The sequence below is a fragment of the Mus musculus genome, chromosome 3 (assembly GCF_000001635.26).
Source record: "Mus musculus strain C57BL/6J chromosome 3, GRCm38.p6 C57BL/6J".
Lineage (NCBI taxonomy): Eukaryota > Metazoa > Chordata > Mammalia > Rodentia > Muridae > Mus > Mus musculus.
In genome coordinates, this window is record NC_000069.6 from 37,445,664 (window position 1) to 37,465,342 (window position 19,679).

The 19,679-nt window shown below is 34.3% G+C and overlaps 1 protein-coding gene across 6 annotated transcripts in view; it reads left to right on the forward strand.

Annotated features, from left to right (window-relative positions):
- Window positions 1-19,679, forward strand: part of Spata5 (spermatogenesis associated 5) — a 159,194-nt gene that overhangs the window by 25,761 nt on the left and 113,754 nt on the right. For all 6 annotated transcript variants that reach the window (XM_030252736.1, NM_001310473.1, NM_001163511.2 and 3 more), the window contains exons 10-14: window positions 2,745-2,899; window positions 5,980-6,189; window positions 11,112-11,165; window positions 12,658-12,737; window positions 18,869-18,995. In XM_030252736.1, the coding sequence (XP_030108596.1) occupies window positions 2,745-2,899; window positions 5,980-6,189; window positions 11,112-11,165; window positions 12,658-12,737; window positions 18,869-18,995 (626 nt within the window). The remainder of the gene's footprint in view (window positions 1-2,744; window positions 2,900-5,979; window positions 6,190-11,111; window positions 11,166-12,657; window positions 12,738-18,868; window positions 18,996-19,679) is intronic.

Consider the following 19,679-nt stretch of genomic DNA (forward strand, 5'->3'; position numbering starts at 1 on the left):
AGGGAATTATTACAAAGACTTGCTTCCTGGTTTATAGGGGGGATTAGATACACATTTATCTTTTCATGCTTTAGTAATAAAATATTAAGGAATATGATGCACTTACTAGAGTTTAGGTAAAATAATCCTTTCATTTTTCATTTAAGTTTATAGTTTCTTAAAGTATCACCTTGGTGTTATTTCATAGTTTTCCCCCAGCCCCCAAGTCACTTCATTTTTACTTACTTAATTAAAAAATAACTTCTTAAATTAATCCATATAAACATAAACATTCATAAACTATAACATAGAGTAATGAATTTTCTAAAATGAACTTAGCAGTGCTTAGAGCAGGATAGCAAAAGAGTAGTAATTGGACCTCAACTCAAGAGACATCACTGTCTGCTTTTTACATTGTATTTGAGTTTTTCCTATATGGTGCTGTAGTCTTTGACCCATAGTGTGTGTGACTCAAGAATTCTAGTATTTTACTCTGGGTTGCGATTTATTTTTCATTGCTGTATTCCATTATAAAGATGTTATGTGTAATAATGACAATCTACAGTATATATCCTTTCCTTCATACTCTGCCTATTCAGATTTGCAGGGTTTTTAATGTTGCTTTCAATATTGTTGATTTGTAGGGACTCTTAGTATACAGCTGGATGTGAGGTTTCATTAGATGTGTACTTTATTTTCATACAGTGCAGTCAAGTCTGTTTTATGGCTTAAGTATTTGCTTTTCATGATGTCTTTGGAGGATCAGAAATTAATAATCATATATATATGTATATATATATTCAATTCATCAGTTGTTGTGTCTTACTTAAGAAATTGTGTTTGCTGAGTGTAGCTCAGTGATAGAGTGCTCACCTAATGTGCATGAAGATCTCGGTCCATCCCCAGCACTTTGCAATATAGCTAGCAGTGGTGGTCAAATGTAGTGTCATGACTATTTTGTCTTACCTGGATTTCTGGATACCTTATTCTTTGCTTTCACATCGCTACCTGTAATTCATTCACTTCTTCCATTTGGATATTCGCTGACTAGCAAAATTCACTGAAATGTTCAGTTCTGTTTTGCACTAAGACTGAGTCTGCTCTGGATTCTGTGTTTATCAGTCTGTTAACTTTATATAAATTATTGAGATTTGTGTGTGTGTATCTTATCTACATGCCTGTTTTTTCTGTGTTTGGAAACATGCATAGAATTTTAAATTTAGATTCTTAGTCTCTCTATAACCCCGTAAAATGTTTTGAAAAAAGTTTCATTATCTCTCCCTTTTCCCCCTCCTGTACCCCCTCCCCCTCCCTCTTCCTCTCCCTCTCCCTCTCCCTCTCCCTCTCCCTCTCAGGGCTGGGGATCAAACCCAGAATCATTTACTCATTTCAGTTGTACGTAAATTCCTTTATTTTCCATGTATAACACTATTATAGTTTTCTTTCTACATATAGTTTCTATGACATTTTTTTTCTTAACTTATGTACTAAATGCAAGGAATTTTAAAATACATGTGGAGGCCAGAGATAGACCTTGGTTGTCTTCTCTCTCTTTTCACCATACTGTTTGAGACAGTCTCTCAGCAAACCTGGAGTTCGCTGATACTCTAGATTGGCTGGCCAGCAGGACACTGAGATCCTTCTGGTCCAGTGCTGGGATTTCGGGGGCATGCCATAACACACCTTTTTTACACATGTGTGCTGGGATTTAGACTTAGGCAGCATAAAATTTTTCCATTTTGTGCTCAGAACTAAGGCTACAATATTGTTATGCTGTGTAGCACATAGAAACACTGCAAAGACTCATTATGCATTGAATTTTGAATTAACTGTTGCATGTTCAGAAAGTTAGCCATTGCCAGATGTTTTTGTTAACCCCACATTCAGTTATAGACCTTATATAGAGTTACCGCTCACAGATAAGAATCTGGGCTCTAAACTCTGTTACAGTTCTATAGACTTGAAACTTCATACCTGGCATTTGAAAGAGGTAGTTGGATATTCAGTCTTGTCAGTGTTTGAACTGTAAACAAATACCAAAGCAAGGAACTTAGCATATTTGATGATTCTGGTTAAAGCCATCTTTTAAGTTTTTTACATCTCTAAATTTTATTTTCTTGAGTCTTTTTTAGTAGATTATTTCTGTGATACTCTATTCCTGTTACTTCGCTATTCTAAGAAAAACAAAGCCAAACAAACAAAACAGTTCCTTCTAGTTCTCCAAATTGTAAACTTTACTGAGTGAGTCTTCTGCCTTCATTCTTCCATCTCCAGTCTCTCTTAGTACCCTCATAAAAGTACCACCCAGTACAGACGTGTGTGCCGAAGTCTCAAGTCGTCTCATGTCTTGTGTTCAAGAATCACATTTCCAAGTACCAACTGAATAATTCCTTTCAGATCTTCCTGTAATCTCCCTAAACTTTTGGCTTGGCTTTAGTGTACTCAGAAAAAAGATCAGTGGCAGAAGGCTTGTTACTATTGTACTTGTTTTAATGACACCCTAAATGTTATTTTATGTTTGCAGAATACCTGTCCTCTCATGTAATTTTGGTTTGTCATGCTTCTACTGCCTAACTTAAGCACTTGAGTTTGCTTTAATCTTCTGTGTCCCCTTCACCCTTAATCTCACCCTCCATGCCATACATACTTTAAGTACAAAATACTATAAATGCTATAATACCACAGAGTCTGGGATTAGTACTGTTGTGACCTTGTTGATATTTATGGAATAAGTGATCAGTTTTGTTTTATTCTCCTCTTTGTAGGTCTGCATGCCTTGCGAAGAGTCCTGAGGAAACAGCCTAACCTCCCTGATAGCAAGGTGGCTGGCATGGTGAAGATTACTCTAAATGATTTCTTACAGGGGATGAATGACATCAGGCCTAGTGCTATGAGAGAGGTAGCAATTGATGTCCCAAATGTGAGTAATTAATACTCTCTGCCAGCCTTACTATTAGAATAATATTCTTAAGGAAACTGAGTCTCTAAAATGACTGACTTACTAGAGCCTTATAATAAAATACACGTTTTAAGTACAGCGTGCTTTTGAGATATTGAAAGCTGAAGTTCTGTGGTAACTCAGAGAGGCCCTCTTGTATGTCCTTTACCTGGTTTTTCTCTTGTGACAGCATCTTGTAAAACTGGACTGGCTCTGACTCGGACTGCCTCATGTTCATTTGAATAACTGGTGTATGTAGGCCTGTGGAGTTTATTAGATGCAAAGACTTGTGCTTATCACCACATTCAAATCACCTCAAGAGCCCTATTTTATAATCATACACAACTCAGTCCTCATCACATTTTTAAACTTTTTTTTCTTTTTATTACATATTTTCCTCAATTACATTTCCAATGCTATTCCAAAAGTCCCCCATACCCTCCCCATTTTTAAACTTTTATTACTTTAAAAAAAATACATAAATGAAATCATGCTGGCTATAACCTTTTAGAATTAGCTTTTTCACTTAACATAATTCCCTGGAAATTATAACCCCTTTGGGGGGGGTCACATGTCAGATATTTACATTACCGTTCATAACAGTACAAAAATTACAGTTATGAAGTAGCAACAAAATTTTTTTTGTGGTTGGGGGGACACCACAACATGAAGAACTTTATTAAAGAGTCGCAGTATTAGAAATGTTGAGAATCACGGATCCAAATAGTTCTCTCTCTCTGTGTCCCTGTGTGTGTGTGTGCGTGCGTGCGTGTGTGTGTGTGTGTGTGTGTGTGTGTGTGTGTGTATGTAATATATTTTTTTTATTTCAGTGGTAAAGTCAGCTTTATGCTACTAAATGATGAGTAGTTATGATAGTTAAGCATTACTAATGAAATTACAAATTCAGTGACTTCTTTATTTTTTGCCACTGCTTCTTCAAAACACAATGGTGATCGTCTCTCAGACATCTACATATAGGGACACTTAGTAAATCCTGTATCCCAGCAAATCTAACGTAATATACTATTCTTAAGTCTCATAATGAATGAGGTGTTAAAATTTTTATCATATAAATTAGGAAGACATTTAAAGAGATAGAATAAACGATCAAAGTCACAATGAGTAGTTTATCAGATTTAAACTCATTTTTCACCAGTCTGGATTTTAGAAAATGTTATGGTTAAAAGACACGAAACTTTTTAAAAAGAAACAAAAGGCAGAATTATGAGTGTGTATTTAACCCCAATGCTGGCAGTGACAACTGTTAAGATAGAAATACAGATATTTACATTCTTTCATAATTTCTAATAGCCTATTCTTATGTCAGTTATCTTCAGTGTCCGGCAGAAAGGTGGCCATTACTATATTTTTAACATTCTGATATCTTTAAATAAGTCTTATACATGCAGTTTTCAATGATATACTTACTCATATTTTACAATTGCAAAAAAGTTTTCAGGTGGTTATTACTAGAGTTAAAACAGATATTTATTTTAGACTAAGACTTTTAAGCTTTTGCTTTACAGAGTATAGATTTTTGAAGATACTGTGCCCCTGTGGCCCCTAGTACATATAAAAGATACTTCTTAAAAAGTGACTGCATTTCTTTCACATGTTTCAGTTATAATACAAGTTAGAAGAATATAAAGGCATCATAGTTGTAATAATAATTAGGGGCAGTGTAAGGGTAGTTTTATATTTTAATTGTTATGTTTGGGTTATAGAATAAATATCTGTTCTCTGTATCATTTCCCATGATAATCCAACTTAATCATATGCATGAATAGTTGGGGGAAGTTCTCTGTCAAGTGAAACACTTATGAGATGTGAAACCCACACTATTATTTATTTGTCCGTGTGGCTTTGGACAATTGTTTCACTTCAGAACATGGATATTAGATTACTGACTCGAACTATTTTTCAACAAATAAGACAAACTTTAAAAAAATCACCTAAACGGTCTAGCAATAAGTTATATCATTAAACAGTTTTATATAGGAAGCAGTAATTATATAACAAGGAGACATTAATTTTTCTTTAGTTTGTTTTTGTTTTTTGCTTTTTTTAAAACAATCTGTAACTAATTCTTGAATTTTTTAAAGGATCTTATTCTGTAACAGGTTAGTCTCCTCTTGCTTGTATTTTATTGGTGACATGTTTCGTTTTTCTTAGTTTGCTGTTCTATGAAAATATAGATTTAAAGGTGTTTTAATTTGCAACAGTGTATTCAGAAAGGTGCACATATCCTAGAGATAACCAACAGCCATTTGATTGTATTTAAGACCTATTGATTAGGAAGGAATTTGGACCTGGTATTTACTAGCCTACTACCTATGACTGGTGAGCCCAGAAGAGAGCCTACCAATACCATTTCTGTAAACCAACGTAAATTTTGAATATTTATCCACAGGTAAATATAACTCTAATCCCCTCATCAAGGAAGCTTCATTTTGCAGGAGACAAAGACCTTTACAGAAATCCATAACTCATCAAAATGCAGATAATACCTCATCATGGGGTACCTAGGTATAACATAACAAAACTACCATTCAGGGAAATTTGGAAGAGAGAGCAGAAAATGCTGAGATGGAGAATCAGACTGTTCTGATATGATCCCCCTGATAGGTTATCTAATCCCAAATGACCAGCCTTAAACATGTATGAATTTAAACACCAAATGAAGCCAACAAGTTGTATTTATAAATTTGTGTATGTGTGTGTGATGATAAGTAAAGAATAAGAGGCAGTAAATTTGAGAGGTATTGATGGTTTCTGGGAGGAGCTAGAGGGTGGAGAGGGAGGGGAGAAATGATATAACTACAGTATTCATGTAAAATTCCCAATAAATAAATGAGGTCTTCTGTTGTAGTGCTATTTTTACTTTGAACAGTTGTACTGTATTAACTTACTTGAGGTAAGTATCATAAAGAGGTCATTTTGTACTTACTAAGAACCTACTGGCCTAATTCAGTGAACATGCATACTTACTTAAAGAGGCTTCATTTGTCCTTTAAAGGCAAGTTACAATTAACGATAAGAAAGAAAAAATTTTTGTTTTGTAGGTTTCCTGGTCAGATATTGGAGGACTGGAAAATATCAAACTGAAATTGAAACAGGCTGTGGAATGGCCCTTGAAACATCCTAAGTCTTTCAACAGAATGGGTATTCAGCCACCCAAAGGAGTTCTCTTGTATGGGCCACCTGGATGCTCAAAAACAATGATAGCAAAAGCTTTGGCCAATGAAAGTGGGTTGAACTTTCTAGCTATAAAGGTAGGATGTTGGTGTTTCAATGGTTAATCTCTGTTTTAGCTTCTTTTTTTACATCCTGTATAGTGTCTGTTCCATAAGGAACAGTTGCTTTTTGTTTTTTGTTTCTTTTTTTGTTTTTGTTTTTTTTTTTTTTATTTTGAGGTAGATAACAGTAAAATATGAGCAGAGTAGATAAGAAATAAGTTGGTGCAAATACCCAGCTTAAGTAGAACTAGTGTGGTATAGTTAAAATTCCGATGAGATGTATGTTTCATCTCCCTTCCTTAAATGAATGACTGGGAAGTATAAGTTTTGACAGGAGCAGTTTTCTTCCCTTTTGTGCCAATCCCTCATGTTTTTTTGGAGCTTCTACTAGCCTGCAGCACAACGAACTCACACTTGCTGTCTGTTTTCCTGCTCCTGGAAGTATTTCTCCAGAATGGCCTTCTATGTGTGCTGATACTAATTTTCAAGATGCTTTCCTCACAGTGCCTGTGTGTAATTCTATCACTTGGACATTTTACTTTTTTATGGGCATATCCCCTCATATTTACCTTAATCGACACTTGGTTAATTTGCCTACTCTAAACCAACTTAGACCTTAAACATTTGAATTGTTATAGCCCAGACTACCAGGCAGGTGTCAGGCACATTTACGCAGCCCCTGGGAAGACTGGAAAAGTCCAGGAAATTATTATAGAGCAATACTGCAAGAGTCTGAGGTGATAAGCTCATGCTTGAATTTGTGACTGTAAAATAATGAAGCATAGATGGCTGTCAGGTTCAGTTCTCCCCAGATTTGTAAGGCAGTTGAGCAAATACTTTGCATATTCTTTATTTGTTGTTTTGCAAATTTAAACAATAGAAATCTTCACTATGGGTGCTAAAAATACCATATGCCCAAATAAGATACTTATATAGTTTTTCTTCTTTCTTTTCTTTTCTTTTCTTTTCTTTTCTTTTCTTTTCTTTTCTTTTCTTTTCTTTTCTTTTCTTTTCTTTTCTTTTCTTTCTTTCTTTCTTTCTCTTTCTTTCTTCCTTCCTTCCTTCCTTCCTTCCTTCCTTTCTTTCTAATTATTTTTTTATATATATAGTTTTTCTTAATCACACTTACCAGTATACATTAACGCATGCTGTGTATTGGGTAAAATGTTGCAGTATCTAGTTGCTGAGGTTATTTTGTAAGGAAAATTGTTAAACAAAAAAATCTCCTGTGGTCTTAACAGTATATATTCTAAAGATTGGTATGTTGTTTTTAAAATAATATAAAACTAGGTAAATGTGAGACTTACAGACCATACTATTTTCATCTCAATCTTATAGTTAGATGCAAATTGGTGTTTAAAATGCAATATTTTCAAATTAAGCTATGCAGTTAATTATCTAGAAAGATTTAGAAGTCATCTTTGGAACTTACTTGCTCACCACCTTTTTATTTGCAGTGTTGGTACTTTGTGCAGTGAAAGGATGGTTCCTTTCTCCTCCTGAGTATGGAGACAACAGTCTTGCACTCTATATCTTTGAGCTCTTGCTAGGACCTAGAGCCTATAACTCAACTCAGCTGCTGTGCCCTTTTGACTGCCTCAGTAAAACCTGCCTCAGTGAACAGTTTGGGACAGTGCTCTGTCACCTGTAACATTTATGAGTGTGAATCCCACACTGTCATTTATTTATGATACTTTGGACATTTACTTCACTTCTTTGTATTTAATATTTTTAATTAAAATTATGGCATGCATATTTTATATATATACACACATATGTCATATATTTATATTTTTAAGATTATTATGTCATATATATATTTTAAAGATTATTTTGACAAAATGGCTGAGACAGGCTAACTGATAGAGTGACTTACCACATAGATTTGGAGGCTAAAACTCTTGAGGGCCTAATAGTAGATAGCGTCTTGATAGGTAGTTGAGAGAGGGTAGTCAGAGTGATTTAGTGGCTGGGCTGCCTCTTGTAACAACTCATCCCCAGGAACTCATTATCTCACAGGAACTAACTTTCCTTATGAGGGTAATTCCTGCATTGATCTAAGGGTTTCCCATTAGACTCTGTCTCATAAAGGTTCACCACATTAGAGACCAAACTTCCAACACATGAACCCATTGGGTAACATTCAAGAAGTATTACCACACCAGAAACAGTACACATCAGACATTCAGACATTTAGCAAGGCTTCACAGAATTAATTCATGCTTGCTGTTGCTGACTTCCATTTTTCAGACATATGTGTGCATACATGTGTGCACACACACACAGAATCTTACTGATCTAAAAGCATGGTAGCAAATTATGAAATATAGTGAATATAGTAAATTTTAACAGTTTGAACTTCAACTTCAAAGTAACCTCCCTTGGTGATGAAAATACTTTGATATATTGAACTCTAGAGCAGTGCAGTGGAACAATTGTAGCATTCTGTGTTACACTGTGCTGGAGTAAGCCTGTACTTAAACAGAGAATCACATGCTCTTTGAGGCCTAATAGTCTTATGTTAATGCCTTTTCTAGTTAGTAATGCCTGAGTTGAATTATTCCAGCCCAGTTTTCTCATAAACTTAGGCTAAAATGTCAAATCTGTGAATCTTCCTCCCCTCCCTTGTCCTTCTCTCCCATCATTTTCCTTTGTTTCTTTCCTGGGTTTTTGGTGGTCTACTTCTACATGGTAATGGAATGAAGGGTCCTCAGATATTTCAACTATTTGGCATGATTTCACATTTTCCATATGTTACCAAGTCTGTTTATGCCATGGATTTAAGTTTGTTAATATTTCTGCTAACAGTGCTAAGATACTGACATTTTATTCAGTAGAAGAGAACACAAAATCATCATAGTCTTCTTTCTAGTATTGATATTGAATTGCCTTCTTTAGTCCCATTACCTATAATAGAATAAAGATATTTCTCCACATTCTCTAACTGCTTTTAAGCTAGATGATTAAAAAAACTTTGTGTAATATGCCTGAATTTTAAAAGGTCTTCATTATATTAGTATTTTATATCATATCCTTTAAATTTATGGATAATGCTTACCAGAATAACAGGAATAATACTGTATTGGTATGTTCATCCAATAAAAACAGTGACTCGCATCAGTTTCCTTTCTGCTCTTCATCAGGACATAAGCTGCCTAATTAGTTGCCTTAAACTGAATAAAATCTGTATAAAAATTTCTTACCGTATTCTGCCTCCAACAAAAAAACCTGTGCTCATTAAAACGTTTTTTATTGCTTGGGGCTTGAAGCTTATTTGATTCACATTTGAAATGACTTTCTGTGGTCATGCTTAGGAAAGTCTGTAAGTAAAGTAGCACATGTCAGTGAAAAGCACTTTTTGTCATACCATAAAAGGACAGTCTTCATTCTTCATCACACTGCTGGACTATAGAAATAATCTTGCCAGATGAAATCATACAAAATAATCTTGCTAATCAGTGGAGAGGTCAGGAACGTAACAACATCCTTAAATTTCCTGTCAAAACATTCTGAACACTCACTGCTGCCTTTGCGTCTAGTTTTTATCTTCCTGTCCTCCACTCCCTTGACACTTAATGAAGTTTCCACTTAGTGAGGACTTTACAAATTTTTAATCTATTTTATATTACTATATTATGCAGGTTTTTTTCAGGTTTTGTTTCTGTCGCTATAACTAGTGCATTCATAGTCTTCCATGTGTTTCTTTGTGTGTAGATAACGGTCTCCTTAGAGTCTGCTGTACCTAGAAGCTGTGACCATTGGCTGTGTCCTCATAGTACGAGATGATTTAAAATTGCAGGGTTTTGTTGTTTCATATTAGTGGTTTTTCTCAGTATCTCGTGGATCTTTTTAATATACTAAAGCCTGGGTTTGCTCCCCAGCAGTCACAGCATTGATATTGTAGATGGTTTTGAATATTTCACAGAAATGAACTTTGTAAAATTGTAATGAATAAGTCTATAGCAGGCTGTAGTTTTCAAGCCAAATCTAATTTGCAGCTTGTTTTGGACCAGACTTCTAACAAAAACTTACACATTTTTAAGGCATTTTTTTCCCCAAAAAAAGAAGAGTAAGAATAATATGTTAGTCTGTTATCTACAGAATCCAGAATATATAAATAATTATAATATTGTGATATTTTTAAAGTAATTAATTTCTGCTTACACAGACAGGCCAGGAATTCTCTTGCTAAAGCTGATTAGTACAATTTGATAGAGTTTGATTTCTCTCAAAGAATACCTGAAGACAAGAAAGAAATAGAAAAAGGTGGTTCAGACTTGGACAGCAGAAAGCAAACAGACACTGTGGAACTGCATCACAAGGGTGGTTATGAGAGGGTGATTCTGGTTAACAGTGGGTGGTCCTGGGACTCCTGGCAAAGGAAGTGACTAAGAAGTTCCTACATGGCCTAGTTGTATTGAGTGTAGTGTTGACAGTGGAAAGCACTTAAGGACTTTAAAGAAACATCGTGCATTACATGAATCTTGCTCTGTCTGCTTAGTTTTTAGAATTTATCATAGAACTGTTTAAGAATATTTTTGATGTCTTCACTTATCTGATAGGGTTATTAACTTACTAGATTTAGGTATAAACTAATAAACCTGTGATTAGACTTAGGAACCTACATGTGACACTTCTTTTTAGGTCTTCTAAATTTCTTTGGTTCCTACACCATGCCTGGTGTATCATAAAACTATCCGTAGGTGGATAATCAGGTAGAGAACAAGGTGTTATCAAACATGTTTAGTCATAACATTTCTATTGTATTGATTTGTGGCATTTAGAACATTTGGCTTTAATCTTTTAGGTATAAATAACACCCAGAAGAAGTAAGCATGCTAAAGGAACTAATTTAAATAAATGATTTTTTTTTGCTTATTTTCTTTTTATGTATTTTTCCCCTTAATAAGAAAATATAGCTGACTATATGAAGACACTGAGCCATGTTTTCTCTACAGGGGCCCGAATTAATGAATAAATATGTTGGTGAATCTGAAAGAGCAGTTAGAGAGGTAAGAAAATTACACCATGAGAGAAGCATACTTGTATCCTTCTTTGTAGTTTCTACTTAGATTTGGGTAATGGAAAGTGGTCTGATTTTTCCTCAAGCAAATACTCTTTAATAGTTTGTGTTTGTTCTTATCTATCATACTATCCTAACTTTTATTTTTACCTAAAGTTACTTTTACTAACTTTTCCTGCTTTTTTTATATTTGTAAAAGAAATATTTGTCTTTATGAAGAGCAGTGAATCTATGTATGGGATTTTAACCTTTTTTATTAGATATGTTTTTATCTTGAATAAGCCTCATAATTGAAAATTTCCATCTTACTGACTTGACCTTCCTTTTGCCTGTTGGTTTAGATGATGTATTTCCCTTCTGTCATCTGACTTTTAAAGTCAAGCTTTTAATGACTGTTCCTGACTATTCATGCTTCTTCATTCCAGCTGTTGGGCCAAGTTAGAGTAACTAGAGTTAGCATTTGATCACATGCCATGACTTTCCTAAACAGTTGTTAACCTGCCTCACACAATGTCCTCATATGTTCATTGAAACTCTGTAAGGACAAGAACACACAAATAGACATGGGATATTTGTGAAGAGGGGATTTGAATGTTTTGTCTCAAGAAATTATTTAAAATCATGTTTTGTCTTTTTGTTTTAAAATGTAGACCGTGATACTATTTTTAAAGTATTAGTTGATAATGACAGCAAGAAGAAAGGCAGTATTTACTAATATTGAACTGGCACCTATATCTTTATGGCCATGTAATATGTGAACAAAAATAATGGTCTAAGTTGTAAAGGATACATATCTGGACCTTTTTTTTTTTTTGCCCAGCTGCCTTCTTCCAAGCTTATTTCCATACATTGTTCCTTTGGCTGTTCATTGGGTAAAAATGCAGATTTTGGTGCTTTCTTTGGCTTGTGGATTAGCCAGTCTATAGTCCTATAAGATCTGGCCATTTTTTCTTGCCTGGGTTTTGTCTCAGCATTTTAGTATACATTCTTAAAACAAGTATGACTTTGAAATTTATGAGCATTTTATGTATCTATTTTAATGTGTTTTATATTATGTATTATTATTTATTGAGTTCCAGGTATTCGGCCAAATGTTTTATGCATTGTTACTCATTTCCTAATCTTCTGAGCTCTTTTTGTATTATTACCACCATCATTTTCTGAATGTGCAAATTTAGGTATGGAGAAGTAAATGTGTCTGCTGAAGCTTCTCGGAACAGTTGGTGGAGCTGGGATTTAGTCAGTTCACTGATTACTGAGCTGGTCTTTCTGTATTATGTTTATTGGTAGTCTATTGACCCTAAAGAAATTACTTTTAAATCACTACAGTGCTTTGGGTATCTGTTAAAAGGTATAAATGAAGTAATCAGGCTAGTAGTTTTATGTGTGATAGATTTGATTTTTAAATGGTTTTCAGTAAGAAACCAACTTTGTAATTTTTTGGAATTTGCTAATCTGGTCTACTATGATATTTTCACTAGATATTCCGTAAAGCAAGAGCAGTGGCACCGTCCATTATCTTTTTTGATGAACTTGATGCCCTGGCTGTTGAAAGGGGCAGGTAAGAAATGTTAAGTATTAGCATACTAAATAATAGCAATTAATATTTTATGCAAATGCAATCTATTACTCTATCTTTCTAGAAACTATTTTTATATCTGTGCAGTTAATTTTTCCTTTACCCACTTATTTTATTTTATCATTTTACATAATCATTTCCTATACAATTGGAAAAATACTGATAAAATTGAAGCATTTGAGTTAATGTTTAGTTTATCTACAAAGGTCTTTTAGTGCTGTATACTACAAGTTATAGTATTGATAAAAATATTTAGTTAGGGAGGGTATAGGGGACTTTTGGGATAGCATTTGAAATGTAAATAAAGAAAATATCTAATGAAAAATTGAAAAAAAATTTAGTTAAAAGTGAAAACAATTATTTGGAATAATAGAAGAAAATTATGAAAGCTGCTACTATATGACCCACGCAGAAATTTTCTAAAATTTAAAGCACTTCCAGTCTAATCATTTTAGGTAATTTACCTTCTATTTTATTGTGAGACATTTATTCTAAAGAACTCTAAAATCTATATAATATCATCTTTTTTCTCTCTCCAGCAAGGTTATTTATATTCAAGTTGTTTTAAGATGAGATCTTTCTGTTCTAACACAAAGCTAGAAACATGAAAATTTTCTTTAAATTTTGAGATGTTTGCTTGACCCTTGCTCAAAGGGTTTTAAGTAATAGAACATTTGGAATGTATTGTTACTGTGATATAGTCAGTTTTTAGAAATTACCATAATAATCACGGTAGTAATCTTTCTTTCAAAATAGATCACAGTACATTGTTTCTGCTCTTTTTCTTTTGGTGATGGGGATTGCTGCAAGGGTTTGGGCTTGCTGTGCATGCACCCTACCCCTGAGCTAAATCTCTGCCTCAACAAATGTTTTCCATATCAGGACTACTTAGTAAACTTTTAAATTTCTTTTACGAAAAAAAAATTTTTCTTTTATATTTAGTTCTCTGTTGCTGTAGTGCCAAGATATCCCAGTAAATATATAATAGTGGAAAAAAAGGTTGGCTAGCCACATTGTTTGTATAATTTGCCAGTTTTTGTTTTATTCTGTGTTTTAATTTTACTTCGTTGGTTATATTAAATTTATCAGGCTATTGTATGTCTTTTGAGAATAATTTGGACAGAGGTTTTGACTTGTGAAAGGGAAGAGGAAATACTTTATTAGAAGTGTCTGACTTTATTATTTTTGGTTGCTGAATGCTTTTTAATGCTGTATTGACTTTCTCTAGCAGATAGTAAAATTTTTGACGCTTTAGTGATTTAAATATTTGTCTTTAATTAAATATTTGTATTTAAACTTTTGGCTCTGATTTCCTAGGATGTCAGTTTTATGGTTCTTGTTTCCTACTGATGTTTTGAAAGTTAACCAGGATGTTTTTAAGGCCTATGAAATGTTTTCACCAACATTTTCAACAACATAGTTGTTCTCAAACTAGGTTTCAGTAGTTATGTAAAAATAAAGGACAAAAATTATATATATATAAAATTAGGATTGAAGAATTCCCCTCTCAATTTTAACATTAAACCACCATTTTTTTCTATAACAAATAGTAATTAGATATTTATGTCTTCCTGTGTGGATGTAACAAGAGGTAATTAATAATACTAAGTGATTTCCTGTACATAATAGTATAGATTCACAAAATTTTTAATCTGATGGAACACATACATAGCTTGTTTAAATTAGTTCCCTACATTATGATTATCAAATCCTCAAGAGAGCCATGTTTCTTTCATCCTCTTGCAGGTTTCCAGCACAGTACATACAGGTACACAATTGAATAATCAAAATATTGACTAATAATAAGAATAAAGGCTACAGGGTAAAAGGGGCTGTTTATTCTGGTTCAGTCTGGTACTTGGGAGAAGGATCCAGCTTCTGCCGGTAGCATTTGAGCCTTTGAGCATGCCATGTTATTGGTAAATAGATTTTTTGTTTATGAAATATTTTATATACATATATACATATGAGAGAGTCTTAGAACATTTGCAATAATTCACCCTGACAATGGGCTCAAAAAAGAATAGAATGCTAAGCAAAGCTGAACAACGAAACAAGAGCAATGAAAAATGTTTTTTGTGCAAACTAAATTGAGAAGTAAGTCTGAACAGGAAACCTGGTCATTTGTGCTAAGAATGCATAGGTGATGGGTGCTCTTTGTGCATAGCTACCGTAACAGAAAAGAATGGACAAAGGGAGCAAGGAAATGAAGACTGTGCTTTTTAAAAACTTCTATTTGTATTACTTTTAATTGTGTGTGTGTGTCTGTGGGTATGTGCATGTGAGTTGCAAGCAGCTATGAGCCATCTGACATGGGCACTGTCCTCCATCAGAACAGTTGTAGTACATGCTGTTAAAATTCTCAGTTTTCTTCAACCGGAGCACCACACTTCTTGGGCTGAAGGGAAAAAATTTTTGAAAAAGATGGCTGCTAAACATGAGTGGCACTAATTCATTTTCTAGAAAAGATATCTTATTTATGCTCAAGAGCCATTCTTTAACACTTAAAAATCCTTTTTTTTTTCAGTAGAGAAATCTAATACTGCTTTCTTTGTTTGTTTTTAAGTAAGTACTCAAGTTACTAGATCCAAATGTTAATGTGGGCCAATCTAATCGATTATAGGTTATGATCCTGAATCATCACATACAGATGCTGGGTAGAATTCTCCTCCTAAAAATCAAAGTTCCTTTTGAAAACACATAAGTACCCCCAAGATTTCCCAAGATTTTTTTTTTTTAATTAAGTGAAGAAAACTGTTGGTATAGATCCAAGAAGCCAAAAGTAGGGAATTTTTTAAAAAATATATTTTATTTCCTAGGTAAAGCATTTTTGTATCTAAGTACATATTCTTACAAAATGCTATTGAAAATATTTTGTCAGGGTCCTGTCAGCAAAATCTAGCTAGCATATGCAATAGTGTCTGGGTTTAGTGGCTGTTTATGGGATGGATCCCCGGGTGGGGCAGTCTCTGGATGGTCCTACCTACTGTCTCAGCTCCAAACTTTGACTCTGTAACTCATTCCATGGGTATTTTGTTCCCCATTCTAAGGAACGAATTATCCACACTTTGGCCTTCCTTCTTCTTGAGTTTCATGTCCTTTGCAGATTGTATCTTGGGTATTCTAAGTTTCTTGGCTAATATCCCTGATATAGCTGTCTCTTGTAAGACTTTACCAGTGCCTGGCAAATACAGAAGTGGATGCTCACCATCATCTATTGGATGGAACACAAGGCCCCCAATGGAGGAGCTAGAGAAAGTACCCAAGGAGCTGAAGGGGTCTGCAGCCCTATAGGAGGAACAACAATATGAACTAACTAGTATTCTCAGAGCTCATGTTTCTAGCTGCATATGTAGCAGAAGATGGCCTAGTTGGCCATCACTGGGAGGAGAGGCCCTTGGTCTTGTGAAGATAATATGCCCCAGTACAGGGGAATGCTAGAGCCAGGAGGCAGGAGTTGGGTAGGTTGGGGAGCAGGGCAGGGGAGGGTATAAGGGATTTTCGGGATAGCATTTGAAATGTAAATGAAGAAAATATCTAAAAAAAATATCATGTAGAAAAAAATAAAATGATAAAAATAAGAAAATATTTTGTCAAGTTTGGAGGGATTTTTTTTTTAAAAAATCATTTTTACATTATAAGACTTTCTGAAAAATATATATGTAAAGCATAGCTATCCAAAATAAATCATTTCTTGAGAACTCATAAGGAACCAAGATACTATATTTGAGCATGAAATAAACCATAATAGTAAATATAAAGAACTCTACAAGTGTATGACAAATATATGGTCTACTTAACATCTAGGAACAAGGGGCTTTTGGTCACATATTGAATATACGCTGATCATTCCAATCATGCCTGGGTTTTAGAAAGCAGGTCTGGGGAGCTGTTTGTAATAAAAGATTGATGGTTTCCATTAGCATGATTAAGGGATGCTTTCTACTATGTTGTAATAAAGGCTCTGTAGGAACTGACAGAGTTGATTTGAATGTATCTGCCCCAACCTGTGTTATTTCTGAGACTCTGAAAATCTTCAATTATGTTCACTTTGCCCTTACCCCTTACCCCTTACTCCTTACTTCTAATCTTCCTTCCTTCCTCTCTCTCTTTCTCTTTCTTCCTTCCTTTCTTCCTTCCTTTCTTCCTTCCTTTCTTTCTGTCTTTCTTTCTTTCTGTCTTTCTTTCTTTCTTTCTTTCTTTCTTTCTTTCTTTCTTTCTTTCTTTCTTTCTTTCTTTCTTTCTTCTTTCCTTCCTTCCTTCCTTCCTTCCTTCCTTCCTTCCTTCCTTCCTTCCTTCCTTCCTTCCTTTCTTTCTTTCTTTCTTTCTTTCTTTCTTTCTTTCTTTCTTTCTTCTTATCTTCCTCCTTTTTTTAAAATTTATTTGAAGGATTGTGTGTTCTGAAGGTCAACCCAAGGTTTGGGCATGCAAGACATTCTTGATAACCTGTATCTCTAGCCATATTTATGCTTTTTTAAAAAACAGAAAATACTTATGGGCCAGATTCCATTTCAGTTCTTTATGGTATCTTTAAAGGGTTATGTGCATCTTCCTTAAGTTAGTGAGAGTCATAATTATAATGATGGTGCCTGTAACTACTATCTTTTGGTAATTTGTGCTAAGTACTGTGCTGGAGCCCTTCAGTGTCGTACTTAACTTTTACAGTAATTAACCTGTTTGCTGTACTGGGACAGAATACCTAAGTGGGTTTTGTTTTGCTATTAGTGTATGTGTATGGGTGTTGTTGATCTTTTAACTTTTTTTTTTTTAATTTTTAAGTTTTATTGATTGACTTCTACTTTAACATTTGGGTGTTTTGTGAGTTTCTTTTTTGCTTTTGTTTTTGTTGTTGTTGTTGTTGTTGTTGTTGTTGGTTGGTTGGGTATTTTTTGCTTTAAATTTATTCATCTACTATTTATGAACTCATAGAACCTTTGCTAATTTGATTGTTAAAGACTCTTGGAAAAGTTATATTATGTAGATTGTTTTGAAAGATAAAGACTATTTAAAATGTTAAAAGTTTACTTAGGTATCAGATCTATTTACCTAATGGTTGGCTGTCCTGTAGGAATTAGGCCTCAGGCTCTCTCTATACTCTCTGATCTTAGAGAGTTTAAATACTGCACAAGACCACTTGAAATTAAAACTTGCATCAGAAGTTACATAAAACACCTCATGTCCACTTGAAAGTTGTGGATAAGAGGATCTTTTTTGTGGATAGTCAAGTTTGGGAGGCTTGTAATGTACGTTGAAATCTGAGTCCTGTCAGTGTGCTGCATGCTGGTCATGCTGGGTACTCTGTCACAGGAGGAAAGGTAAAGGCATCCCATGGTAGAGAAAAACTTTGTGTTATTTCTATCCATTGTAAGCATATTTCACTGAATATATCTGTTAATATACTCACGATGCTTTTTCATTTCACAGATTAAATAATTCGTAGTTCTGAATATATCTGAAGAAATTGTGATTATGAATGAGAATTGCCATCTTGTGATCTTGATAAAACTGTTCTCTCAGAGTTTTCTTAATTTAAAGAGTGTGTGTGGGTATGTGTGGGTGTGTGTATGTGTGTGTGTGTAAATGACTTTCATACATGAGCCTGTTTGTCCAGCAAGAAATTAGGATGATGCCAACTATCTGCTTGCTTTCTGTATTTTTAAAATGCTTGATGATTTCCATGTATCTAGAAATATTAGTGACATCTTTTGTTGAGGAATATGCAGAATTTTTCCTATAACTCAGCCTTCCTCTGAGTCTATATTATACTGTATCTTTTACTGCCTATCCCTGTCAATATATAGCAGATGTAAATTTTGACTAACTTTAATTCTTTGTGTGTTTTATGAACTGGTTGAAGTAACCTTATGTCTCACTTTTCAGTCCTATTGTCATTTACCATTTTAGTGTTAGAGAGAAAAATCAACATGGTTGATGATTAGAAAGGAAATTATTTGCATATAATTTTTGATATAATAATTCAATTACTAATGAGTTGTCAGGCATACATTTATAAGCAAATACATAGTTTTCTTATAAAATAAGGAAATTTTAAAATATTAAATGTGGTATTTAGGGGGATAGAAAGATTTTTAACACCTTTTTCAAAATACCAGTTCTTCAGGTGCCGGGAATGTTGCAGACCGTGTTTTGGCTCAGCTGTTAACGGAAATGGATGGGATTGAACAGCTAAAAAATGTGACAGTTTTGGCAGCTACTAATCGCCCAGATAGAATAGACAAGGTAAGAAGAAAATATGTATGTTGAAGCAGGTTATTGGGTTTATGTCTTTTTTTTTTTTGTCTTTGTTGCATTGCTTTTTTAGTTTTTCATTAAGATGGCCTGAGAATGTGTAATGGGCTCACTGTTTTGTTACCTACTGCAAATTTACTAATTTTTGATATGCACAACAGAAGCCTCATGTTCTTAGTGAGCCAGTCTCCCAAGGTTCAGGAAAGTTACAGATCAAGTTTGACTGTGCATGTACTGCTGTGTAGGGCACTTGAAAAATCTGGTCCTGGGTTCCATTCTCAGGTAGCTATAACCAGTGTAGTGGAGTGTTGGAGGACATCTTTCTCTGAGTGAAGATCTAGGGTTGGACTGGACTAGCCAGCCTTTTCCTAGCTCAGGGTATCAAACCTTTTTATTGAGAATTACAAGGAGAAATGGAGAGTATGACTGGGACCAAGGCCAGTCAGGGAACTACTCAGTTAATGGAAGTATTTTGTAACTCTCCAGTGTACCTGTCCCCCTCTGCTGCTAGAAGCTTTCAGTGTATTTGACTTGAAAATTAAATATTTAAGGCTTTTTTTTTTCCTATCTAGTTTAGACTTCTGGAGGATTTTATAGCATTTTCGTCTATGCCATGGTAAATGTATTTCATACTTGATAGAATTAGGATACCTGCCATAACTTTGTAGAAGTACT